The sequence below is a fragment of the Salvia miltiorrhiza genome, chromosome 8 (genome assembly GCF_028751815.1).
Source record: "Salvia miltiorrhiza cultivar Shanhuang (shh) chromosome 8, IMPLAD_Smil_shh, whole genome shotgun sequence".
Lineage (NCBI taxonomy): Eukaryota > Viridiplantae > Streptophyta > Magnoliopsida > Lamiales > Lamiaceae > Salvia > Salvia miltiorrhiza.
Genome location: NC_080394.1, coordinates 13,784,134 through 13,810,918, shown reverse-complemented (window position 1 = coordinate 13,810,918; position 26,785 = coordinate 13,784,134). Strand labels below are relative to the sequence as shown.

The window sequence follows — 26,785 nt, the reverse complement described above, 5'->3', positions numbered from 1 at the left end:
TCCTATTTGTTTGACCCAATAATTATCAACTTTTTAAGAATCTCTCTCTCTTGGACACACACACAGCTATTTTAACTTTCGCTCTCCAATCTCGATTCCTTCTGTATAGAATTTTACAACCCTATAAACTTCACCATCATTTCAAATAGTAATAATAAAGAAATAAACTAAAAAAATGTTTATGAATTCTCTTTACTGAACTTTTACTCACCAGAAAGACCATCCAATAATCGCTTTCAAGATCCACCACTGTCTATTTAAAAACATTATAATCAATATTCTGAAACTACCATATATATATATAATATATATATAGCTAGTTAGGGTTCATCACAAGTAGATACTTTTTCATTAACTATAAATTAAAACCAAACTTTTATGAGCAAATCGACAACGATTCCTTCTACAATCCATTGTGTCCTTTTAATTGGTTTGGCAACATGTCCACTACAAACAAATCGAATTAGATGCAAATCGAAGGAAAAGCGATCAACTTTAATTAATATATCAAAGCAAATTAATTGATGCAGCTAATTACATGCCATTATCACACTCTAACGATGATATTATAATATGAATTAGAAAAAGAGATTAATGTAAAGGAACTGATAGGTAGATTCGAATTAGTATGAATTTTTTGGGGGCCTCTATTATTCTGGTTTCCACTTTGATTAACCAAAGCACGTGCTCGTGTTTTGAATCTCTCATCCTACGTTGCGCGTAGGGTTGGGAAAAAAATTAAACAACTTGTGTGAAAGTATCCGAGTAGGATTAAAAATTAAACAATTAGTGTGTACCAACGTATATCACTCTTAATTTGTTATAATTTTTAATTATTTTTTCTTCAATTTTAATTTATTATGTTTTAATATAATATAAAGATAATTATCAAGAGTTCACTCATCCAATTAGGGTTATAATGATTTTTTTATATTTATTTGAATTAATAATAGATTATTTGGGTTAATTAATTCAAAGTTATGATATATAATTTTTTTTAATTTAATTTTTAGTGATAAATATTAATTATAGTTCATAATATAATAATAATTTTTATTTTTATTAAAAATAATTATAAAATAAAGAAATTAAGAATGATACACGGTGATACACACTAAATTATGGGACAAAGGATCCCTACTAATCTTCCATTTTACATATTTCCATGTAAATATATTATATAATGCAAAAATTAAAGATGGGCAAATTTTTAATAGATTTAATAGGTAATTTGAATATATATATATATATATATATATATATAATCGAAATTCGAAAATTTTATAATTTTAGATTTTTAACAAGATTACACTGTCCATATCATTTTTAGTTCCTTACACGCACCCTTCATATAATTCTATATATAATTTAAAATTTAAAAAATATAAAATATTTTTCGTACATTACATTGCATGAATGGAAAATCTAGTAATAAGTAATATATTAATGCATTAACCTTTCTAAATATGAACTATAACTCAGGAGTTAATCATGCGTTTGAAACTTTCACTACCTAAAAACATGAAATTTAAGTGCTGAAATATAAATAACAATTCAAACTAATTAAAATTAGAGTTGATCGTTACCATATATCTTAACCGATGAGTTCCCCTAGTCAACAGTTTCAATGAAGTTAAAACTTCATTAACTCAAATAAAGAAGACATTTTTAGTTTTGGTACCACTTGCTCGTTATGTCAGTTAAGATAAATTTGTGAGGTAATTTTTTTTAAAAATAACTTAAGAATTACTATTGTTTTACCTCCTGCACTTATCTGACAATACCTAACCAGAATAACTTGTTACCAATATGAATAATATTTTTATAATAGATATAAACAGATTGGTACTTGGGATGTGTTTACTACTCCATATAATATAGGAGTAGTATATAGGGCGAAGTTTCTAGTCACCTAAATAGATTAAATCATTTTATACTTCTTTTAATAGTAATATTTTTTGAGAAAAAAGAGTATTTAATAATAGCACATAAGATGTGATCAGGAGGAAAAGTCCCACAAACTGAAATAAAACTAGAGTTCAGGTGTCCCAAATAAGATTAATTGTTTCCATATAACTAATGTACATGTGGAGCGGAGGTTATATACAACATCACCGAAACCTCCTCCTATTTTATTATTATTATTATTATTATTATTATTATTATTATTATTATTATTATTATTATTATTATTATTATTATTATTATTATTATTAAATGTAATTGGAAAGAAAATAGTGACACCACCAGCGATTTTTTTTAAATAGTCAAGGGTGTTAACCAACCGTTAGGGCAGAGGGTGTAATTGCATCAAATGAAGAACTTCGGGGGTTTAGTTAAACCCAAGTCGAATATAGAGTGTTATAGGGGTGAGCAGTCGGTCCGGACCGAACCGATGAAACCGATGACCGAATTTTCAATATTTTTTGGACCGAACCGGACCAATTGAAACCTTAGGACCGAACCGAAACCGCCATCGGTTCTCGGTCCGATTCGGTCCAAAACCGACCATTTTTAAAATATTAAAAATTAATAAAAATATTAATAATATTAATGAAATATTAATAAAAATATTAGAAATTAATAAAAATATTAAAAATTAATAGAAATATTAATAATATTAATAAAAAAAATTAAATATATATATTCGATTCGGTCCGGTTTTCGTCGGTTTTGGCCTCCCCGGGACCAGGACCGAACCGAAATATTTTTGGTCCAAGAAAATAGGACCGGACCGGACCAATACACGGACCAAAACCGACCCGAACCGAAAAAACCGATCGGCTCGGTCCGGTCCGTCGGTTTTGGTCCGATTTTGCTCACCCCTAGAGTGTTATATGTGATAATTGCCTCTATATTAGGGGCGTATTTGATACTTAACCCCTTAAAAAAATTTGCGAAAAAGTAAATCATACAAGGACAAATTTTATTTTCCCTCATTTGATATGGATTAGCAGGCCACATAAGATGATTGATTTTTTAGCAATACAACTCAAATTGTGAATCTCACCCGTCAGCGTCAAAATTTATCATATTTCAATGTCGTTTTATTTTACCGACACATAATACTCACCACCTTTCTCACATAAGGGCTTGGGCTTCATTTTTTAGAATACACACTAAACAGAAGTATTACTTACAATATATGTATAGCTCATTACAATAATGGACGTCGACACTAGACCTCCCCTTCCATCGAACCTCAATTCCGGCAAGTGACCAACAGCTTCCGATCGTCAGAAATCAAACGGCATATATACGAATGATCTGATCGATCCTGGATCGGCATACGGGGCAACCCCAGCTCTTGGCCTTAATTTCGTTCAGACACGTCATGCACCCGGCCATGTGGCCACACGGGACGCATGCGCCCTCCAGTGGGGCGTCGAGGCATATAGTGCAAGATGAACTGGTTTCATCGCCTTTTTTTGTATCAGCTTCGCTGGTTGTGGCATCCAACGCGGACGAAGATAGATCAATCGGGCTTGTGTCAATGGACGGATAAATAATGGGACCAGGACCTATATCAGCGGGAGGAGCTGATGGAGTAGAAACCGAAGACGGATCCTCGGGAGTTGTTTGGACTACGGAAGGGCCGTCGTGGTCGTTTTCTGAGACGTGAGACGGACCGCCCATGGATTCGATCCCGCTTGCTGCTCCCTTGTTGTAAGGCTCAACATGATTGGAGCTATTGCTCGAGTTGGCTGTGCTTGTGGATGCACCAGCTTCGGATCCAAGATATGTGTCGGTATTTGGCGGCCTTTCGTCTGTCACGGACTGAAGGGAAGCACTGATCGCCATCGCTAGTAGCTCTTCGTCTTCTGCAGTCGGTGGAGCAGTAGGCGGTTGGTTGTCGAAAGGAAATGACGGGTGCATCACCTGATTTTCAAGCCATTCAGTTCAAGAACTCAATAAAAACATGAGAGAGAGAGAGAGAGATTTAAAGCAAAGTATGTTAATACCTGAGGAATTCCTTTACAGGCATTGCAAAACCTTTGCAATTGGTGCTTTTCACTTTCACTAGCAGGTGCGAGTTTGATTCGAGTACCTGCAAATGCAGGACACAAAAATGATTTTCGCCTTTCAACAACACATGTTCGCAACTATTTTCATGAATATATTGACAGGAATCCCTGACATCGATTATTAATTAAAAGTATCAACAACACATTTCCAACTCTTTCTGTCATGATTTTAGTTTCCCTTATTCGACATTGTGTAATGAAAGTAAACTCAAACTTATTACCAAAATTTGGCCTAGACATAGAAACAAGGGCAAAAATCCATTAGATTCAATCCTTAAATGCCCTATTACTCAATATTTGTCCCGTATCCAAAACAGCAGCACACCAACTAGTTTATCCTCAGCTAACGAAAAGAACAATCAAGCATTTAACAATTTAACATAGGTAATCATAATAAAGATTAAATGTAAAAAACTTACTTTTAGAGATATCAGATATGATTGCTGCAGGATCTGGCTGGCCAAAATTTGGTTCTTCTAAATTGGCCTTCCATAGTTGAATAGTCGTGCTCGGTTTGGCATCCTGATAAATACCATGTGCAACACATCATCAGTTCCATGGATGAATATATAATGTCACACCAGGTTGTTGCACAGTATATTCTTACAAACAAAACTATTTGTAACCTATCTCTACGCCCGTAGGTTTGTTCGTGTATGAGATATAAACTCGTGGAAAGAATCTAAGACAAATAAGCACACAATACAGTCAATTCACACAGAAGATTCATATATTACGGTACCTGTGGACCAGCATATATAGCAAGCTCCAACTTGAAAGGCCTTGCAAGGTTACGGGAACCACATGGCAAGACAACCACCCATCTGCAGAGATATCAGAGAGAGATCAAGGTAGGTGTTAACGAGAACATAAATTGGTGTAACTACAAGAGCAGATAAAAAGGCAAAAGGAGGATCATTTTAGTGAGCTGCTTCTCGACTCAAAAGGACTAGATCAAAAGGAAGCTAATGGCTCCCACACCGTAACAAAATGGTGTATGTGGCATATGGACGTTGATTTGTAATCCACGCAAGAGAACTTAATGAAATGAGAACTAAGCTATCTACAAGAGGTCTCACCCGAAGGACCAACTCCAACACGAATACTGTATACTATACAATTTCAACGGAAATACTGATTTTGTACTCACACTTTTCTTGAGAGCAGTTGAGGTGCAAGACGTTCCAGAAATCCAGGTCCATAAAGTTCCCGCAGCCAACCAGAGAACAAGCACAGATGGCCCTGAGCAGCATACCAAAAAGAGGTGAGCTATCAAAATCACTGTTGGCAAACAAACTGAACCAGAATGAGTTACGAGTTTACCTCAATAGCTCGTACAACATTGCCAAATCCTTTGGCTCTGGCAAGATCAAGTGGGGTATGACAATCATCATTCATTATTAGGGCATTTGCTGAAGTTTCAATGCAAAATCAAAATAAGAAGAGATAATAAACACGTTTATTCTACTCAACTCGGAATAACTGTAAATCGAAGGGTGTGCTTCGCTCACCCCCATGTGAAAGAAGTAATTTAACGGTCTGATCCAGCCCTCTTTTGGCAGCATGATGTAAAGGAGTTCCTGCATGGCGACCTTCAAGCGAAAGAGCAAATTTTGAAGATGAAGAATAATGCTAGACAATCAAGTAAAAATTGGGATAGAAAATGCCAATTCGAGTCATAAGATCTCATAGCATGTACTTGAATCATAAAATCATGGTATGCCATCCAACTGATCCAAGTAACGGAGAGAACTTGAACTTAGCTAATAATGATTTTGTGACTATAGCAGCATGGACATAATCTACTTACAATCAAATTTCTTCTCCTAAGGGTGCGTTCTCTTTGGTTGTAAATTTATCATAGGAAGAGGAATGATGAACAAAATTTCACCCTTTAAATCCTTCCTTTCTTTTTCCATATTTCCTACTTGACCCTTACTTATTCCTCACTTACACTACAAAGGAGGGATAATATTGTCCCTCCAAAAATGGTGTGATAATATTATCCCTCCTTTATTGTATAAATGAGGAATGAGTAAGGGTCAAGTTGGAAATGTGGAAAAAGAAAGGAAGAATTTAAAGGGTGAAATTTTGTTTATCTTTTTTTTTCTCATGATAAATTTACAACCAAAGAGAACGCACCCTAAGTGAATTAGCAACCAATAGTTTATTGACAATACCTCAGTTTCATGCATCACAGGTAGGGATAGGACTATAGCAGCATGAACATAATCTACTTGCAATCAAATTTCTTCTCCTAAATGATTTAGCAACCAATTATTTTATTGACAATTTCTCAGTTTCATGCATCACAGGTAGGGATAGGACTATAGGAAGCGAGAAGGCAGGCAATTAAAATAAATTAAATCATGAAAGATTGCATATATGAAATAGAAGGTACAAGGATTGTAATTACCTGGACGGTATACATTGACATTGGCACCTAATTCAATCAATGTTTTTGCTACATTATAAAGCTGTGGGTTCATGCAAGCTACAATCAACGCTGTCTTGCCTTCACTGTCAATCCACTGTCACCAGAAGGAGAATTCAGCACGTATAATTTTGGGGCACGGATATACTTTAACAAAGACAGCATTAACATCAAACGAACTGATCGCACCCCCAGCCCCGACCCTGTGAACTATGGATTCATACTACTGAAGTTGTAGCTTACTATCAAGTCTAATATTTCTAAATTCTACGAGGACAGGTGTATTTAATTTGATATGATTCAACCATTGGAGCATCGAGTGATATGGGAGTTATGTGTATGATGCACTTATAAACACCACAGCATAAATAAACCACCAAACTTAATTTAACTACTGATCACGCTCAAAACCTGTTAAAGAAAGACCAACGCAAACTCAGCTTCATATAAACCAATTCTCACCATTTAATATGTAATCCAATAGAATTGGCATAGCCGCATAGGCATTGACTAACAACGAGAAATCTTTAAAAGATGAACACAGTCAATAACATAAACACATAACACACATAAAAACCTATATATATATTTAGATGAACATAAAAACACGGGCAATTTTGCAAGAATTAATTGATGGGATACCTCAAGCCCAGCACCTTGACTTCGGAGAGCTTTGATGCCCTCAATATTCCCATAATTAACCTGCTGAAACAGCAATTGATCTTTAGATTGTTGCTGCCCCATTCTTACAGGTTGATTTTCTTCCTTCTTGGGACAATCAAAAAGGAAGGAAGTATCAAGAACTTTGATCGCTGAATTCGTTAAGAAAAAAGATCCCAAGAGGATAAGAGAAAGAAAAATAAACGAGTGATATTATATAAACAAAGAATTGGTGAATTGGGGGCGTCGCAGCTCCGGATATGGAGAGGTTACATATGAGGATGTTTTCTTACTCAATAAGGGAAGAAAATCAAATGTAATCACTTTCTTGAACCTTTCCAAGACTTTTACAAGCTGATTATGAAATCATTATTTCTTATTTTCTTAAACTTTTTATTTTGTTTCTGTTTAATTTCCACGACTCACCCTTTTTATTAAATTTTTTTTTTGTCGCAAAAACGAATGATTAAATTTTTGTTGGCTCGCATACGATTAATGAAAGAACATAGGCCCCCTCAATTTTTCAAGGAAAAAAGCGATAATGATCGTTTTTATTTTTCTATATTAATATAAAATCGATGCCAACTCAATTACCATATGTATGAATATAATAATAAAAATTAATTGAATATATTTAAGTTGAATATTAAAAAAATAAAAATTAAAAAAAAAATCACAACATTAAAAACAGAATATGAAATAAGTTGAAATAATAAAAACAAAAAAAATAATGAATAATAAAATGAGTCATTTTGAATAGTAAAACACAATATTTTGCCACTCATCTAAAAAACACAAATTTTGGTCATATTTTTTATATTTTAAGATTGTTTTGCCCTTAGTTATGGCGGATCGGATTCGAGTTTGCGCGCGGATTAGGTACACTTGACACTATTAGAGCAAAAAATACCAACAGGAAAAAAAATTAAGTAAATTGGTACTTTTGGCACAAATAGTAATATTAGTGCCAAAAGTATCATTCAATGATTAAACCATAAATGAGGAATTTAAACCCTAAATGGAGAATGTAAATTCTAAATGGTGAATCTAAACTCTGAATGAAGAATCTAATCTAAATGTTCAAAATTGTCATATAACTATACTCATCTATATTCCGTTTCAAAAAAAAAAACTAAACTCATCTATATAAGACAAGACAGTGTATCAGCACAAGTATATACCAACAGAAATTAAAAAAAAAAAATTGGTACTTTTAGCACAAATAGTAATATTAGTGTCAAAAGTATAATTCAATGATTAAACCATAAATGAGGAATCTAAACCCTAAATGGAGAATGTAAACCCTAAATGGAGAATCTAAACTCTGAATGAAGAATCTAATCTAAATGTTCAAAATGGTCATATAACTATACTCATCTATATTCCGTTTCAAAAAAAAAAAAAACTAAACACATCTATATAAGACAAGACAATGTATCAGCACAAGTATATGACACTATTGACACTAATATGATCATTAGTACCATTCGCGCATGACATTATTGACACTAATAGTGTCAAGTGCACCGATTTATTTGATTTTTTTTTGTTGGTAATTTTGACACTAATAGTACCAAGTGTACCTAACCCGCGCGCAAACTCAAATCCAATATGTCCTAATTAAGAGCAAAACAATCCTTAAACGTAAAAAATAGCCATATTTTGTGTTTTTCACATCAGTGACCGAAATTTGTGTTTCCTTCTTCAAAATGGCCACGCGGATGTATTATTTCTAATAAAAAAATAGATTTATTGAAGAAAAAAAAAGATGAAACAGGAGAGATAATTTTTTTAAAAAAATAAATCTTTAAATAGATACTACATTTTAAATTAAAATATGTATAAAAAAATATACTATCAAATTAGAGCTCTTATCGTGATCTTTAATTTGATATGCATATTAAATATTTTATAATTAGTCGAATTTTAAAATTTTAGAAATAAATAAAACAAAAAAATAAGAAGATAAAGAAAAAGGAAATAAAGAAAATATAGTTTACAAATAAGCCTTAAATTTTATTATAACTACAAAATTGCCACTCAATTTTGCAATTGATTTAAAATTAATTTCAAATTAGGAGTTGTCTTTTTAATATAGTAAAGATTGTATGCAGATCAAAAATCAATGGTTTTGGACTTGACCGTTGATTCACAATTCATCCCATTTGATTTATAATCAACCCGCTCGAGGCGAGGTATGGTCCGGACTTACCTTGTACTAGCGAATTACCAGTAAATTAGGATCTGATTTTGAATTGTTGAAGCCGAATCGTTGACATTAGTTTGATGTGATGATGTAACTATTTTTCTTTTGAAATTATATAATTTATTATATTTTATTTAATTTTATTATTGAAAATTATGAATGAATACAATTATACGTTTAAGTTGATCAACTTCTTTTTTACACCGAATTTAAAAACTAGTGTTTTAAGTGTGTTTGATAATAAAGTGAATAAGTGATTAAATATTTCTTCGTTTATATTTATTTCATATAAGAAAATTGATCAAATTCATTGGGACGCACCTATATAGATATTATTTTATGAAACATAAAAATATAAGAAATCATAAATAAATAGACAAAAGTAGGAATTGGATGATATTTACATTGCCAGAGAGTGATCTTAAGCACAAATGGATGAAATGAGGGCCTGTGCATGAACGAGGATGGCGATGCGTTAACACTGGTCGGATCGAGGGTGGTCGTCAAATAAAAGTATGGGATTCCGGCCCGGTATTGTAATTTCCAAATGGTTCAAGGGAATGGTCGAGCACACTCACCATCCACCAGGCGAATGTGAAGAGAAAATGTTAACAGCATCCACATCGCTTGCATGATGGCGGCCTATTCGTGTAGAACTCGCAACGTGTAAGGCGATGCAGCTCTCACTTACACGAGGGCTACACGTTCTAACGTGTAGTCCGCTCGACCCTTTAATTTAGGCGCGTGTGAAACACGCTCCATTAAAAAAAATAAATTGAATTTAAATATGTAGCTTTGATTGCCTCGATTTCCGTGCAATTTTTGACCTTTTTTAATGTAATTTTTAGGTTTTTTATTTTAATGAAATTTTAATTATTAGTAAAATGTGTTATTTAAATTTGAGCAATTAAATTTAAGTGAAAACCATAAAAATCAAAACTAAAAAAATCATGTAGGTTATCATGTAATCCTAATGCAGTCTCTTTACACAATGTGATCCCCCTCATCAAGTAAGCTATCATGTAACCCCAATGTGGATGCTCTAAGGTTGTCTTTCATGTTTTGCGTTGCGTATTTCTTTTTAATGGCTTTTTGTCATTGCGAGGAGGGATTTATAGATACCGTGGCGTGCATGATTACAGATTTTTCCATTTTTTTCTTTCTTTTTCATGCTGGATATATTTTGTAGTGCTTTGTTTGGGGTCGGAGCACGATATTCCTATTGCTTCGCCGATAATTCTATTTATTGGTTAGTACGCGACGCTTTTCATATTATTATTATAACTGTCACATTTAATTTTATTAGTGTATATCATGGAAATATGAATACTTGGGACTGATTGGTCAGGCGCCACGCCAGTATAAGTGCATAAACATATACTAATACTCGAATTATAACAATGAGTCGTTTTATTAATATTGTAGTTGCATGCCTATAATTACGATAAATATGCTGTCAATTCATGGATGATAGTGGCAACATACCAAATTCAAATATGAAAGATGCAATCTCTATTAACTCACATAAAATTGTGAATATTATGGATCGTAGTATTGTTTTTCACTCAACGCAAAAACAATAAAAATTGAGATAAAATATTCAGAAGTGGTTATAGTTTGGATTCACTAACCTAATCAATTGCAGGATCTTTGAACCTTTTGAAAACAGATTCAATATCCTGCACCACCCCAGGGGGCAGAGGCCTCTCAGTTGTTAAAACTGCATCGATATTTTCTCTTAGTTGGTCCACGGAAGTAGCGCCTATGATGGAGCTGGTTACAAATGATCGGTCTCGTACAAATGCAAGAGCTAACTCAACTAGACTCAGCCCATGTTTCTTTGCCACCTCCAGGTACTTGGTCGTAGCTTCCTGGGGATTGATGTTAGATATTAGTTAAATCAATGGCAATGCTACATCTCTAATGTGTTCGGGTCGGGGGTACATTTATTTTAGGATCAGGATTAGACTGACAGTACATATGATAAAGAGTATTTACAGGATTAGATGATCAAACAACTCAAATTTGATGTATGTGGTGGATTACTCTACATTATTTTTATCTAACTATCACCAAAGCAAAACAGTCCCTTACAGGATTCTATAGCATCAACTGCCAAATACTTTGACTAATGTGTAAGTGACATAATAGAACAAGGCATAATTAGATTAAGACACTAATCATCTTGGCGCAAAGTATTTGATGATAGTACACAGAAAAGTAGCATCTTTGCTAACCTTAGAAAAAGACTTATTGTATCTTTCCATGTAGCCGGGAAAGAGGTTAAACCTGCCTCTCTGGGCAGCTTCCGAATTGATGTCTAGATACTTCCCGCTCAATGATCCACCCGCAAGGGGAGAATAAGCAAGCAAACCGATGTTATAATTGTTTGGGTGGCACACTTCGACCAGGTCAACTGCACGTCATGACAGTATTTTAGTTTACTAAATCGACTTTGCATAGAATGCTGCATGGTAAAATTATGACATGAAATAACTTGTTTCAACTTCTTCCTGATTGTGCTCAAGTATAACTTACTTTCGAATTTGCACCTAACTAGCATACTGTAACTATTTTGGATACTGACAATTTTTGGTAGTCCTTCAACTTTTGCAGCATGAACAAACTCCATGACTCCATATGAAGTTTCATTGGAAACGCCAATGTACCTCACCTGTTTAAATTTTGGTAATAAGCAATCATTATTGATGTTGTAGTAATAAAAAAATAAGTTGAATGTACATTGATGAAGCTGCCTGACGTAGACTTCTTCAGTATTTATTTATTATTTTCAGAGAATTTTGGTTAAACAATGTAATTTCAGCCTAAGCAGTGTGTTCCCCTCACATGAAAATTTTACATGAGATCTGTGAATGTGTAATAAATATATCCCAGACATGCTCATCGTGCAAAACAGATTCAAATGAGCAGCCTAATCACAGCCACTGCTGTTCATATGATATGAAACACATGTATTTCGCTTCCATGGAATCATAGAAACAAATATAATACATACAAAATCTGACAAGCTAAGAGTCTTATCTATTATCATCTTATAGTGGAGAGATTAATTTTTTCATCTTGCTTTTGTAACATAAAATGATTAGTAAATACCGAAACAAATGTACTAGAAAACAGCCCTATATTGTGCCTTTTTATTTCAGGGATAAGATCTTAGGTACTTTGGTGCTTGAAATATGAGGTCATTGTTCAGATTATCTAGATAAGTGAGATCATAATATTATCAGTATCATTAGATCTTTGTGAACAACAATCTAGTAAGATAAATGACGCCATGAATTAATAAAATAATTTGAATCTGATAAATTTGGTGAACATTATTTTATTCAATTAAATAAGACCAAAAATTTCAGGAAACAACCTGTTCCCTTCTACTTTTGGCTATTGCAAATGCCGACAAACATTACAGAAACTACAGTAATGTACCTTCCCCTGATCAATGAGTTCTTGGAATCCCCTCAGCTGCTCAGCAAATGGTACACTTTCCCTCCACTTTGAAGGATCATAAAAATATTCCCCAAATAGTGGAGCATATCGATCTGGCCTGGAATATCAAGTAGTTGTTTATGGGGGGGAATGGCAAGGATATCTGGCTTAGTGAGTGCATGTTGTGGTGTCCTGGATGCCATTTCCTTGTTCTCACAATTGTTGTATCTAAAAGCTAAAGCCAGCTACAGCTACAGCTACATCATAATCAACTTGGATATCTTGTCCAAATGACTACTGATACATAGACAAGGTAGAAACTTCAGAAAGTTCCTAGCACAACAATATTTCCACACAAACACCTCCTTTGAGAGGAACCTACAAGCCTAGACTTTCTCTGATTACCCAAATTCTATTTCATTTAACATCTCACTGAACATCGGACGCAGGGTGAATCATTTAGTTGCCAACTACACGGTGTGGAACCTATATCTATGAAACAAAGTTAAAATTCCATGTACTCAGGATATTTGCTTCTGTATGGACTTGGATCTGATGTAAAAGTTTCTTTTTACAAGCGAAGACCCAAATTTAAAATGTAATCCACAGAACAAGAAGAATAAATTTTGTATTCTACGAATAGAAGAATTATGTGCAACACCAGAATAAAAAAAGGGTAACGAGTTACTATTAGTAGTTTAAGATGGCAAAACCAAATATTGTCAGGGGATTTCATGAGTCAACAAAATAGTTTCTGAATAAATCGAGCATTGTTAACTTTAAGTAAACACATCCCTTACCAGTGAATCTGGAGTAAGTCAATGTAATCTGTATTAAGACGTTTAAGACTTTTCTCCACACTTTCCCTGATATTAGCAGCATCAACTCGCGGAATCTTTCCACTGTCACGCAAATAAGTGGATCTCTCTGAGTAACCAGAAACTTTTGTTGCCAAAATAACCTAGTTTAAAGAAAAGAAATGTTGTGAAGTCTCACAACTCTGCGATAAACCTTAACAGGATTATCATATCTGATGCATTACATGTTGATGTTCCAGAATACTTGAAGCCATATGAAGTACATTATTTCTGTAAATTTTAAGCCACACATCATGACACAGTAATAACTTTAAATCTTGGTCACTTGGAGTCAGCAGGGGCTACCACAATTAACATTTCATGAGACTTACTACAAGAATCCATATTGAACATGAAATGATAAAATTATATGAATCCTCGTTATCGTGTGTATAGCAGGAGAAGAAGGATTAGCCTATGGGTAAGGCATTTGGATTTTGTTATTGGCGGTTGAGATCCTAATACCTTTGATATTTTAATTACCTGGGGTATCTTATTAAGTTATGTTTGTCGTTGAGAGGATTAGTTAGGATTGTATTAGGGTATAAAAATAAGGCTGCACACCATTAGTTATGTTGTCTAGTGTTTTCTAAATTTCAGCAGCTATTAGCTTGGGCAGGACTTCATACCGACGAACAATAATACATTTCTGCTTCTTGCAAAAATAAATTTTATCTTTCCTCTCATTAGTGTTATCGTCAAGCCTTTATTTTCATCAGAAGATGAACGACTTTTAACGGGAAATGGAACAAATTTCACGAGTAATTGACAGTCAGCAGCCTTCACGCATTATCAAGTTCTTTGGCCTAAAATTAGCAAAAATATGTAGGCTGCAGCTAAGAGATTATCACAGGCAAGATTTACACATTACAGATGTGGCCATTGATATTGTAAAAAGTCGATGAGATTGATGACACCCCAGAACATCTTGGATCATGGATCATACAGAAACATTAAATCCTTCTAAGCTCAAATTTTGCAACACTGAGCAGATAAAGAAAAAGATGGCATAAAACTCAATGAAGATAGCAGATGAAAATGAAAATTTCAAAACAAAACAGGAGTTAAAATAACTCTGAACCTTGTCTCGGGGCTGAGTCTTGAGCCAGTTACTGATATACAGGTCTGTCCTCCCCTGGGTCTCTTCTCTCGGTGGTATTGGATACTTAAAAGGGTAAGAAAAACATAAACAGTATCTCTTATCATGAGCAAGTTGCCAACCAAAAAATGGGATTGGAAGATAGATCTTTGCAGAAAAATGTGAATACTCCTAATCCGTCAGCTAAACAGAAAAGTTTGTTCAAGCAGGCCTTCTAAACTCTGCGGAAAAAATAAATTTATGGAAATTTTCTTGCGAAGCACAAGCACCACAGCTAGACCAAAAAACTTAAAACAGATTAATGAAAAACCAACCGACATAACATGCTTGATTCAACATATATAAGCAAAGACAAAGTGCCCGAAAAATTAGTAGTCTCCAACCAAATAAAACTAGCAAACTCATCGCACTGTAGGATATGAATTCATCACATCCTAATTCGCAATGGTATGTCTAGTTTGGTGAGGTGTGATTGAGCTTTACCATTTCTGCAGTGTCTAGAGCATTAATTCCGCGCTCAAACGCGTAACTAAGCTGTTCGTGAGCCTCTTTCTCTGTATTCTGCTGGCCGTAAGTCATCTGCAATATGCATAACCACGATTGGAATATCTAAAACCTTCAGATACCCTAGCATTACAACGTGACTGAAAAAACTAGAATAAAATCACGGATAATTCCAGCACTAGGCAACAACTCGAATTAAAACTGAGAAAGAGGGAGAGCTGACAGTGCCGAGAGTGATTTCGCTGATTACGAGGTCGGAGTCCCCGAGCCTTCTGTACTGCAGCGCGTTTTCCTGCTGTTTTTTGCTGAAAACCACAAAGCTGCTGCTCCTCTTCCACCTCCAAAGCACCGCGACATTCCGGCCGCGTTCCGGAGGCGGCGCCTGGTGGCGGGGGAAACGGGTGACGGCGAGAGTGGAACTTCTGCCAAGAAATGAGGAGGAGTTGGGCGATGAAGCCATGGAAGAAATTACAAGAACGGAGTGGTCAAGTTTGAAAAAATATAGCTGCACAAACAGTAACTCTATGCAACGTGGACTAAAGCAGTGCACTGGACTGGATGATTATATTGCGTTTAGGCCCTCCAACTTCTTCATTATTATCTCAAACCACTTTAGCTTTTTATTGGGCTTCTACTCCATTACCGCCTCTTTCCTACTTGCCTTCATTCAACAATATCTATTTGTCCATGGATAATGAGTGTCTTTCTCAACATAATAATAATAATAATAATAATAATAATAATAATAATAATAATAATAATAATAATAATAAGTGTCACCATTCAGCACACTAGTAGATCATAGTATATTTTATACATATCTTCTCTAGTGAATTGATAATTATATCTACGCATTTGTATATGAAAACAATTACTTTTTGGTAGGGCTATGAGCCTATGAGCCCATGAAGCAAATGTTTTCAATGTGCAAGGTGACCATATCATGTACCTGTGCAAGTATGTGTATAAATTCAAAGAAACTAATTGTCAATATTCTTTTCTTTTTAAGAAATTGTCAAATATTCAGTTATGTAAAAATTCCATGTTCCTAAATTTATATAATATATAAAAGAAGAGTTTTCCCCCTCCATTTTTTCTTCCATTTTTTCTCTCTTCTCCCGTTAATTTTTTCACAATTTTTCAATAATTTTAATTATTTTCTAAATATCGTCAAATTTAATTTATGAAGAAATATTCAATATGCATTTTAAGTTTAAGTTTGTAACAAAATCTTTAATATGGTATAAAAATCATCAAAAATGAAAACGAATATGTTATTAAAAATTTTAAATATGTTATTTTCTTTTTCTTTGTTAAAATTTTACAATTTTTTTAATTTATATCCGTGTATGAAAATATTTATTTATTTATTTGTTATGTGTAATACTATATAATAATAACGTGTATATTAATTTTCATTATCAAATAATTTAAATTTATTTAGTAATTATAATTATCAATACACTTTATACATAGTTGAAAATTACGTTTTTAAATTTAGGATTTTATTGAGTAATTGATATTTTATTTTTAAATCATATTTAATACTTATTTATATTTTAATTATGTTTAATATATATATATGTATATAATTAAAGTGTTATTTAATTTTGATTTCATCGCATATTACACGTATGGACGTACTGCATCATGAAAAGTGGGTAGCTTACCCATTAACACGAGTAAATTACTCCATTTAAATAAGTTGTCTCGTGTTAAACAAGATTGCAGCCAAGGGGTCGACAAGCAAAATATGACGGAATTAGGTTTCCTATAAAAAATTTCTTTATTTTAGAATAATATAAATTTAATTATAATAAATAATAAGATGATATGGACTAATACTCCCACCGTCCCAACGAAAGCGATGCGCTTCTTTTCGGCACGAGATTTGAGGAGAATAAGATTGTAGTGTAAATATGTATGGAGCCACATTGTTTGTAATGTAAAATTATTACCAGAAAAGGAAATGCACTACTTTCGTTGGGACGGTTAAAAAAAATACGCATCACTTTCGTAGTTAACTCAAAACATTCATCTTTCTCGTACTTTATTTATTTATTTATTTTTCACAACTGGGCCTCTTACTATTTTGGTAATACTCCCTTCGTCCTAGGCACATGATTTAATAAAATTTGTGATAATTTTGATGTAGCGGAGAAAGAGTCCTATCACTTTATGAGATGTGCGGTCGAGATTGAATTTGAAGTGATTTTTTTGTAAATAAAGAGTGTTTGTAAGGATAAAAGATTAAAGTGGATGGTGAGACAATTTCTATAAAAGGAAAGTGGTATACGCTTTGCGGACGCCCGATATAGTAAAAGTGGTCCACTTTTGGCAGACGGAGGGAGTACTTTCCAATCAGGACTAACATGAGATTCAGAGTCATTAGACTCAGGTGATGGCTGGTATGCATGAATGAAATTAGAAGGAAATAGAATGAATTTTGGAATGGAATATAGGATTCATATGGCTAGTATTTACAAAGAATGGATGAATAGGAATAAAATAAAATTAAAATAATAATAATAGTATTATTATTATTGTTTCACTATTATTATCATTTATTAATTTACTATTAACATTATTTATTTATTATTATTAAAATTATTTTATTATTTTTATTATTATTATTATTATATTGTATTATTATATTTTTTTACTATTATTATTATTATTTATTTTAATAATAATAAATAAATAATATTTTTAAGTAATCTCATATTCGTGACAATGCACAATACCATAGGGGAGAGGAGGAATGGCTAATCCCATATACATGGGAATAGAGATTCCATCGGAAATGACGATTCCCATTATAAAAAGTGTACCGGCCACAAAATTGGGAAAAGATTGGGAATGGACACAAAAATTCACCATTCCATTCCTGCATACCAGCCATGAGCTCATTACGAGTTATACTAGTAAAAGGCGATCAATTTGTAAATAAGGTTGAGCCTAATCAAAGAATAAAAAACAATATATGCGGTTTACAGTATGCTTCTCCTTGATGCCAAACAATGAACTTATAGTCATTACACTCATTACGTCGAGAAAAGCTACCAACACAATGATCTCTGCTTGTATTTGGCAAGACTTCAACACAAATGCCATCCTGTTCTGATGACTTGGTGTATCCTCGACTCAATGCTTTCTCTGTAACACAACGGGTTCGCAGATTTTAATACGAGATTTTCTAAGCAAAATGAATCATTTAATGATATGAAGGTAACAAAATGAGAGCAGTGACTATGCCCCATCAATTGCTCAGAGCAGCAGCAGTTTCAATTTCATGATATCAAGATTCTGTGCCTAGATTTCAATGATGGATCCATGAAGAAACTGTAAACAATTTGCAGCTGATTCATGGTCCATCACTCTGGGAAAGTAACAATTTAATCCAAGTAATGTTATAGAAGTACAGAGCCATACCTTGCGCCTCTTAAATTTCCTATCTCCATTGCCAACATTGTTAAAACTGGTAATTTCTTCTGGGGCGCTACCATCAAGGGGTAAAGTTTTTATCTCGTCATAGAAGCTTTCAGTGAGACCAAGCAACCTGGCACAACGCAAAGGCAACACACTTGATTGATTAAAACAGCATAAGGGAAGCAATATTATCATGGCAGATGACTCATTCAATGCAGCTTTCGTCCATGTTCCCCAGGAACTTACCCGTTTCTAGACTTAGTTAAGTGCTTCATCTTTTGCTTCTCAGCTTTGGTTATAGGCGCACGAGTAAAAAGTTCCTCTTCTTGTTGTGCACGTTCCTCCATCTTTGCCATGTACTTCATTGCTTCTCTACTCTCTACTCCTACACTTTCTCTAATCTGCATTTAGCATGACCAACCAGACAACCACATATGAGCACATAATCCAATGACGAAAAAATGTACATTGTTAGTAGTTTCAACATCAACTCACCTCCTCAGGTTTTCCCTGGAGATCATCCATTAACTCTCTAACATAAGCACTCTGTTTCGCTTGTCGCATCATTTGTACTTCTTTCCTCAAAATGTTTTTCTCTTGTTTTGACATCTTATCCTCAACTGGAGCGAATTTGGGGGGTCGATATACACCAGAACCATCCTGTATAACAATTTCATTATATTATTTACACCAAAAAAGATAATAACTGGAGGATAACCCACAAACATTAGCAACAATTAATTATAATAAGCAATAGCTACTGAATTATAGTATTAATCACCTCTGAAGTTGCTTTTGTTTTGCTGATAAGTAAATCTGGATTTGGGCGATATTTTAACAAGTCCTCCGCCTTCTCTTGTTTATCTGTTCCCTTCTCAGTCGAACCTGGTTCTGCCATTGTTGTGGTGGTGTTTGTTAACTTCTGAATTTGGTATTGCATTTTCCTGTCTACTGGGCGAATCTGCACAAAATCGAAGATATGAGGGAACAGAAGTCCTAAACGAATGGAACTGAAAAACAACAGTGCAACACTAACAATTCAACCAAGCTTTAAATTTTCGTCATATATCAGCATGCAGCAGCTTCTTATAAGAAATTGATTCATTGTTCTCTTCTTTTTTCATTCTATTTCTACAGTCTAATGTGACAGGAGATATAAAGAGATACCTTCTCCAAGAATAATCTTATCTCAACAAGACTCCTAACAACTGGATGTCCCTGAATTGATAATCCTTTCGCCTTGCGAAGCAGAAAATAAACGAGAGACTGACAATAGTTCAGAAGAAGCAAGTGCTTGGCCTCGAGATAGCTTATACCATCTGATGTTGGGAAATTTCCTGCTTTCACCTGTAAATAAAATAGTTTAAGCGAGCATCGAAACCCTTTGATTTCAGCATCCAAGAATCATCACTATTCTGTTTTAGGGTTCATAACGTTCTCCACGGGGTGAAGAGGTCTAGGGTTCAATACCATGAATTGCATCAAATCAAATAATAGCGCACCAAAATAAATAAATTATAGCAGTAACTTGCACCAAGCATCAGAATGGACATAGAACGATCGAGCCATACCTTGGAAGTCAAAGATTCGATTTTACTCCTCACATTATCCAAACCTTCCTTCATTTCCTTCAACAGAGCAACCAGCTGTGGAGATTCTCTAGACAATCATTACATAAAAGATGAGTTTTTTGACAGAAAAAAGGAAAAACAATAACACAACTTAAAGCGAATTATCAGGATAAAAGTACAGATAACCTTACCTACTAATTCGTTCATCGCTGGGCGTAGAACTAAGTGCCTCTGTCATTCTTTCTGCTGGTCAAGTGATTTCAAAAACTATCAATGTCTATGATTGCACAAACTATCCAACCGATACGCAAAAACACGAAGCAGAGTGAAGAAGAAGAAGGAAGCGGAAGAAGATGAAGCAGAGTGAAGGCTAGGGCCGGCCCTGAGGGCGGGCGGGCGGGCGGGGGCGACGGCCCAGGGCCCAAAAAATTTAGGGCCCAATTTTTTAGTAATGTATCATTAATTATAGGCTTTATGTATATTAAAAAATATTAGATAACATAATTTATTGTCAAAAATTCAAAGTTCAATTTAAAATCAATTTCAAATTAATTTGATGATAATTTTGTAACATAATTTTGAGGGCCCAAAATTTTAAATATATTTCATTAGGGTAGCTATCTATAGAGAATTAGGATATAATAAAGAATAGAGAATTAGTACTTGCCGTTAGATCCTGAGAATTAAGCGGACAGGATTAAAACCGAATATTCAATAAAAATGTGATTAATTATTATTAGAGTAAATCTTGAAGAATCTCGCTCTTCCGATTTTCACGCCCCCACATTCATTCCTTATTTTGTAGATTAGAGTTTTCATAATTACAAACTTTATTCCTGCAAATCAAAGATTCCCGTTGAAAAGCTCAAAAAAAAAAAAAAAAAAAGATTCCCGTTGAAGTATATGCACCTATAGATTAATTTATTTTACTTTTTTTAGGAAGATTAATTTATTTTGCTGTTGATACGAATATTCAATATTATATACCTACGTATTCTAAATATATTTAACACTGTTCATTTTAGTTACTGATGCATCATGTTTATTTGATGAAAATATAAGATTTATAATACACCGAATATATATCACAAATAAAACAAAAAAATAAATAAAGGTACACCTAACAAAAATTTAAAAAATATAATGACATGAATACGTAATATATATTAAAAAAAATTGAAAAAACTATACTGCTATACAATAATATGTAAAACATGTAATACAATGATATTCGAAAACAATTGAATAACTGTTCGTAATAATGACATCGATATTCGTTATAAATAATGTTGAATGATATTTAATTGATCGAAAATAATTCATACTATAATTGCAAAATATAAATGAACATGAATAAGCACATGTATTAAAATAAACATAAACATTAAAATTGAAAAATATACTACTTATAACTGTAGAATATATGATACAATAATATTCATGAAATTTTTTTATTGAACTACGTACCTGTATTCATTTTAATTTGTGGATGAAATATTGAAATCTTGACAAATTATTTAATTCAATGCCATAAGTACACACGTTCAACGTCAAAGGAAGAACAAAAAATTAAATTATTAAATCCATGGATATCGGTTTGTTTCCGGAAATAGTGAGATTTGTTTCAGTTTTTTTTTATTAGATTGACGGTTAGCCTTCCATATATTTAAAAATCAAATAAAACAAAATAATATAAACCATTAGATATGCTAAATTCAAAGGATGAGATTGATTCTCTATTCTCTATTCCACGGATCCATTCTCTATTTCATTAAATATAGACTTTAGACTATATTTATCAACAATCTATAACAACCCAACTTTTTAATAAAAAAATATTTCTCTTTCTTCCACATATACAACCTATAATACTACAACTTTTATATTTTATCAATAACCCACTCCAACCTAAACATATTTTCTTTTTTTTATTAATTATTCATATATCTTTTAATTAAAAAATGCCAAATGGCACTTTCTTATTTGATAGAAGTGGTTGTGAAATGGGTTGGTCCGCAACCTTTTTTCATAACCGGTTATTCCACCAAATCATTACATCTATTTTTTATTATTTTTTTTTATCTTATATGATGACCTCTTATAACCGATTTCAAAGGTCATGGATAAAGATGGTCTTATATATACTAAAAAAAAATATTAGGCAATATAACTTAATGTCAAATTTATATTATATTAAAACTTCAAAGTTCAAATCGAAATATAAAATTATGCTGACAATGTCAGTTACTGATTTACTGTTCTAAAATGAGCTTCTTAAATTTAAAATTGTTGAAAACGTATTTGAGATCGTCAATGTCCCTAGAGAGATTGAATGATTTGACAATATCTATATACATATATAAAAGCTCAATCACTTTCAAAAATAGTAAGTTAGTTTTCCTACCAAAAATCACCTTACTATTTTTAAAAATAATTTTTTCTTTCTATTTTTTTTATCAATCTACTCTAGATAATAATAATAATAATAATAATAATAATAATAATAATAATAATAATAATAGTAATAATAATAATAATAATAATAATAATAATAATAATATAATATTCATACAAAAATGTACTAAAAATTTAATAAATGTAAATCATATTAGAAATTCTATTTTTAAGTTATATAAAATAGAAATTTGTATATATAAATCGCCTTACTATTTTTAAGTTATATGTAAATCACCTTAATAAATGTAAATCATATTAGAAATTTGTATATAAAATTATTTTTCTACAAATTTATATTTTAAGCTAAAGAGTTCTAAAATGAAAAAATATAAGTTTAATCTTAGTAACTGCATTAAATTGTTATAATAAAAAATTTAAATATAAAAATAATACTATATAGTAAAAATATAAAAAAAAAATAGAATAAAATAAACAAATTTTAAAATGTTATGATTCTTAATCATGACAAATTTTAAAGGGAAAAGGTGCAGATTGGCCCCCGAAGTAGTAGCCCCTATAGCGTATAACCCCTCTTACTCACTGTGTGTGCAATTAAACCCCTGAACTCCAAGAAAAGAGTGCAAATTGCCCCCTCTGACTAACGGTTGTTAACGACGTTAGGTCAGAGGGGGGAATTCGCACCCTTTTCTCGGAGTTCAGGGGTTTAGTTGCACACACAGTGACGAATGGGGGGTTTTACGCTACAGGGCTACTACTTCAAGGGCTAATCTGCACATTTTCCTTTCTTTTTTTAAATTATCTCTCATCTCTCTTTTCTCTCAAAAAGTCACGCACAAAAAACAGGAAGCTTTCCTCCTCCAAAATCTGATCGCCGCCACCGCTGATTTAAGCTCCGGCGAGGCTGGCCGAGGGCACCGCCCCTTTCCCTCTCTCCTGGGCCCTAAACCCCGGAGCTTTCTCGGCTGCACACGCTCAACGTCAAGGGCGAGCCCTAATTCCCCCCTTCAGTCCGAAATCGCCGCCGCGATATCCGGCAAACCGGTCGTCTACCGCCAATGACACCCACCGCATGCTCTCTATCTCAATCTGTGATAGATCGCGAGCCCTACATTTTCTCGATGAGGAGTTGCCTCTTTCTCTCAAATACGGCGATATCACCGCCACCGCTGCTAAAAGGCCGGCAAGCAGCCAATCCATGGCTCCAGTGCAGCCGCACCCGGCCGGAGAGTCGTCTCCTGCTCGATTCTCCTCAAAAGAGGACGAAGGATTGAACCTTAGCACCGGCGTGCCTCCATCGCTCGAATCTCGAACGAAGAGCGCCGCGCACGCTCTCCATCACCACTGGCTGCTCTCTCTCAAACTTGCGGTCGTCCTCTGTACTTTGCTTCAACAAAAGACAGTGCGAAGGTCGCCCCCAAATCACGCCGCAGAAGCAAGCTTGCTGCCTCGAAGCTTCGCGAGTTTGTGATGTTTGGCAAGGCGTCGGCGCCATTGCCAAATTTGACGCCTCTCACAATGTAACGATCATAACCTACTTATTTTCGCTATTTCTATATAATGTTGATTTGATGGATTAATCGTTTGTGTTGCTGATAAAAGATGATCCTACAACTTGTTGATTCAACCACCGTTAGCGGCGGTGCAGTGGCCGAGAGAGAAAGAGGGCTTAGTGAGAGAGATGAGAGTTAATTAAAAAAGGGAAAATATGCAGATTAGCCCCTGAAGTAATAGCCCCTATAGCGTAAAACCCCCTTTAGTCACTGTGTGTGCAACTAAACCCCTGAACTCCGAGAAAATGGTGCAAATTCCCCCCTCTGACCTAATGTCGTTAACAGCCGTTAGTCAGAGGAGGGAATTTGCACCATTTTCTCGGAGTTCAGGGGTTTAGTTGCACACACAGTGAGTAAGAGGGGTTATACGCTATATGGGCTACTACTTCGGGGGCCAATTTGCACATTTTCCCAATTTTAAATTTCATCTTTGCTAGATTGTATTTGTTAATTTTATCAAAATATATATTTTAAAATTTTATACACTTAAGAGTGTTTTTATTCTAGCCCACCCCTATATATATATATATATATATATATATATATATGCTATTAGTACTGTGTATATTTCAGTAGAAATTTTGTATAAGTTATTTTAATCTAATATGTATATATTATATCATCTTTAATTTTGTCATGTATGAACAAAATTAAAATTCAGGGCAAATTTCAGAATGAGCTAAAGTTTATGTATTTATATTGTAACTTTATATAGTTGAAAAAAATAGCAAAATTAACTAATAGTTTGTAAATTTACAGTCAATTAACGCCTCAAAAAAATATATATTATGAAATGCAAATAAGTAAAAAGTTCCAAAATCCTTTCAAAACTAATAGAAAATTTGAAAGAAAAATATCTAGATATTTGGGTGGAAATTTTTTAAATAGATAATAATAATCGTTAGTTAAAAAGGTTTTGTCAAGATCTTGATCATTCATTTTATATCCTCCAATTATAAGATCGTTTTATCTTCATTTTAATGCTATTATCTTTATTAGAGCTATTTTATATAATAATATAAGTAACTTATAGAATTTTATTTTCTAAATATAATATTCTAAAAGACATAATTTTTTTTACCGTGCATCACACGGGAGTAATACTAGTTATGTATAGAAAAAGAGATTAAGAGATTTTAGATAACATGCAACTAAAAATGCTAGATGAAGTCATTTTTTATAAGTAATGGAAAATTTTATTTTTCAATACATTGAGGGCCCATTTTTATAATTTCGCCCAGGGCCTCATTTTTCTCAAGACCGGCAGAAGCACCGGCGATGAATTGAAGAAGAAGCTGCGATGGATCGATGAAGAAGAAGCGGCGCGACGTAATGAAATAAAATTAGGGCATTTTATTTTGTTTATATTTGTTTTACTACTATTTTACATTTAGTTATTATTTTTTCTCATTAAACCCATTATATATCTATACTAATACGGCCGGCGAACATGAAAATCAAACCATATGTTTAAATAAATAAGTATAAATATTAAATATTACTAAAATATAAATAAATGTACAATATATATTAAAAATAAAATATAAATAATTCACATCAATTACTCAATAAAATCTCGAATTTAAAAACATAAATTTTCAACTTTAATTTGTACAAAGTCTAATTGAATAATTTTAAGTCATTTGATAATGAAAATTTAACATTACACATTATCATTATAGAAAATTGTACGTCGTAGTAAATAAATAAATAAATATTTGGGGTAAATATCATATTAAACCTTGAACTATACCTGCTTTATCAAAAATACCCTAGAACTTTCGAAATGCTCTCTAAACCCTCAAAGTATCAGGGTTTTATCAAATATATCCCGCATCTCTTTTCTGGCCACCAGAAATGTGACATGGCTCGCCGGATGCCACAGTGTAATTTAAAATCTATTTTTTTTTTAATCCATATCATTTTTTTATTCTCTTTTTTTAATTCATGTCAAAACCATCTGGAAATTAATATATATTCTTCCCTAAATAATTACAATTATCAAGCTAATAACTTGAATTAAGAATAAACCCTGATCACTATAACTGCTTATGGGCTGCGTCATCACCTATACGCCGCTTCACCGCCGGCGTCGGCGACGCGCTCCTGACGGCACCCGGAATGGGTGTGGAGGTTGCACAGGGATGGGAATTTGGTGATGGCGGCGGAACCCTTGCAGCTTCAAGATGTTGGAGCAGCCACCAACAAGGATAACATCACTTATATCCCCTGTTTTCACCTTTGCATCCAGCAAGCACCATTTGATTAGGTTCTCACATTTCTCAAAGATTTCTCTATTCACTTGCTCGAATTCTTCCCTATCAAAGGCTTCTCCCATTCCCTAAGTCAATATCGATTTGAACACTAGATTGGGAGCAAGGGTGAGCATTCGGTTATATGGTTCGGTTTTTGCTAAAACCAAACCAAACCATATTTTAGTTTGGTTTAAAAAAAATTCGAGCCGAACCGAATTAACCGAACAAACCGAACCGAATTAACCAAAATTTTTATAATTAAAACTGAACCGAACCTAAAAACCGAATTAATCCGACGAAAATTGAAATTTTCGAAAAAAAAAATCGAAA

The 26,785-nt window shown here is 33.4% G+C and overlaps 3 protein-coding genes across 6 annotated transcripts; all 3 read right to left on the bottom strand.

Moving 5' to 3' along the window:
* Window positions 1–2,997: 2,997 nt before the first annotated feature.
* LOC131001205 (putative E3 ubiquitin-protein ligase XBAT35) lies at window positions 2,998–7,525 on the bottom strand. Its single transcript, XM_057927523.1, has 9 exons — window positions 7,102–7,525; window positions 6,442–6,556; window positions 5,537–5,617; window positions 5,349–5,437; window positions 5,176–5,267; window positions 4,768–4,849; window positions 4,445–4,547; window positions 3,963–4,048; window positions 2,998–3,879 (listed from the first exon to the last, which is right to left on the bottom strand). Exons 1-9 carry the CDS (start codon window positions 7,201–7,203, stop codon window positions 3,244–3,246), a joined length of 1,386 nt encoding a protein of 461 aa, XP_057783506.1. The 5' UTR covers window positions 7,204–7,525; the 3' UTR covers window positions 2,998–3,243.
* Window positions 7,526–10,814: 3,289 nt separating this feature from the next.
* Window positions 10,815–15,901, bottom strand: LOC131001202 (uncharacterized). Its single transcript, XM_057927517.1, has 8 exons — window positions 15,456–15,901; window positions 15,212–15,307; window positions 14,711–14,794; window positions 13,573–13,733; window positions 12,773–12,890; window positions 11,864–11,999; window positions 11,563–11,741; window positions 10,815–11,196 (listed from the first exon to the last, which is right to left on the bottom strand). The coding sequence occupies exons 1-8, from the start codon at window positions 15,690–15,692 to the stop codon at window positions 10,957–10,959; spliced, it is 1,251 nt and encodes a 416-aa protein (XP_057783500.1). The 5' UTR covers window positions 15,693–15,901; the 3' UTR covers window positions 10,815–10,956.
* A 2,270-nt stretch (window positions 15,902–18,171) lies between these two features.
* Window positions 18,172–25,597, bottom strand: LOC131001203 (uncharacterized). 4 transcript variants are annotated; one of them, XM_057927521.1, is made up of 9 exons: window positions 25,462–25,597; window positions 20,424–20,614; window positions 20,233–20,320; window positions 19,829–20,008; window positions 19,443–19,622; window positions 19,157–19,321; window positions 18,908–19,062; window positions 18,665–18,791; window positions 18,172–18,388 (listed from the first exon to the last, which is right to left on the bottom strand). In XM_057927521.1, exons 2-9 carry the CDS (start codon window positions 20,468–20,470, stop codon window positions 18,377–18,379), a joined length of 954 nt encoding a protein of 317 aa, XP_057783504.1. In that variant the 5' UTR covers window positions 20,471–20,614; window positions 25,462–25,597; the 3' UTR covers window positions 18,172–18,376. The 4 variants fall into 4 exon arrangements, with proteins under 4 accessions (XP_057783504.1, XP_057783502.1, XP_057783503.1 ...); XM_057927519.1 differs by having other exon boundaries at window positions 18,172–18,791; window positions 20,424–20,597; window positions 25,472–25,487; XM_057927520.1 differs by lacking the exon at window positions 25,462–25,597 and having other exon boundaries at window positions 20,424–20,617.
* Window positions 25,598–26,785: the final 1,188 nt, after the last annotated feature.

Excerpts from the sequence above, each read along its gene's own strand:
- LOC131001202 (XM_057927517.1), bottom strand. The coding sequence starts at position 15,692 with ATGGCTTCATCGCCCAACTCCTCCTCATTTCTTGGCAGAAGTTCCACT. Across the intron at positions 12,000-12,772 it reads AACTCATTGATCAGGGGAAG|GTGAGGTACATTGGCGTTTC; the intron begins GTACATTACTGT and ends AAATTTAAACAG. Across the intron at positions 11,742-11,863 it reads AGTTAGGTGCAAATTCGAAA|TTGACCTGGTCGAAGTGTGC; the intron begins GTAAGTTATACT and ends CATGACGTGCAG.
- LOC131001205 (XM_057927523.1), bottom strand. The coding sequence starts at position 7,203 with ATGGGGCAGCAACAATCTAAAGATCAATTGCTGTTTCAGCAGGTTAAT. Across the intron at positions 4,850-5,175 it reads CAACTGCTCTCAAGAAAAGT|ATGGGTGGTTGTCTTGCCAT; the intron begins GTGAGTACAAAA and ends ATATCTCTGCAG. Across the intron at positions 4,049-4,444 it reads CATATCTGATATCTCTAAAA|GTACTCGAATCAAACTCGCA; the intron begins GTAAGTTTTTTA and ends CTGCATTTGCAG.
- LOC131001203 (XM_057927519.1), bottom strand. The coding sequence starts at position 20,470 with ATGACAGAGGCACTTAGTTCTACGCCCAGCGATGAACGAATTAGTAG. Across the intron at positions 20,321-20,423 it reads AGCGATGAACGAATTAGTAG|AGAATCTCCACAGCTGGTTG; the intron begins GTAAGGTTATCT and ends ATGATTGTCTAG. Across the intron at positions 19,623-19,828 it reads TAAGATTATTCTTGGAGAAG|ATTCGCCCAGTAGACAGGAA; the intron begins GTATCTCTTTAT and ends GATTTTGTGCAG.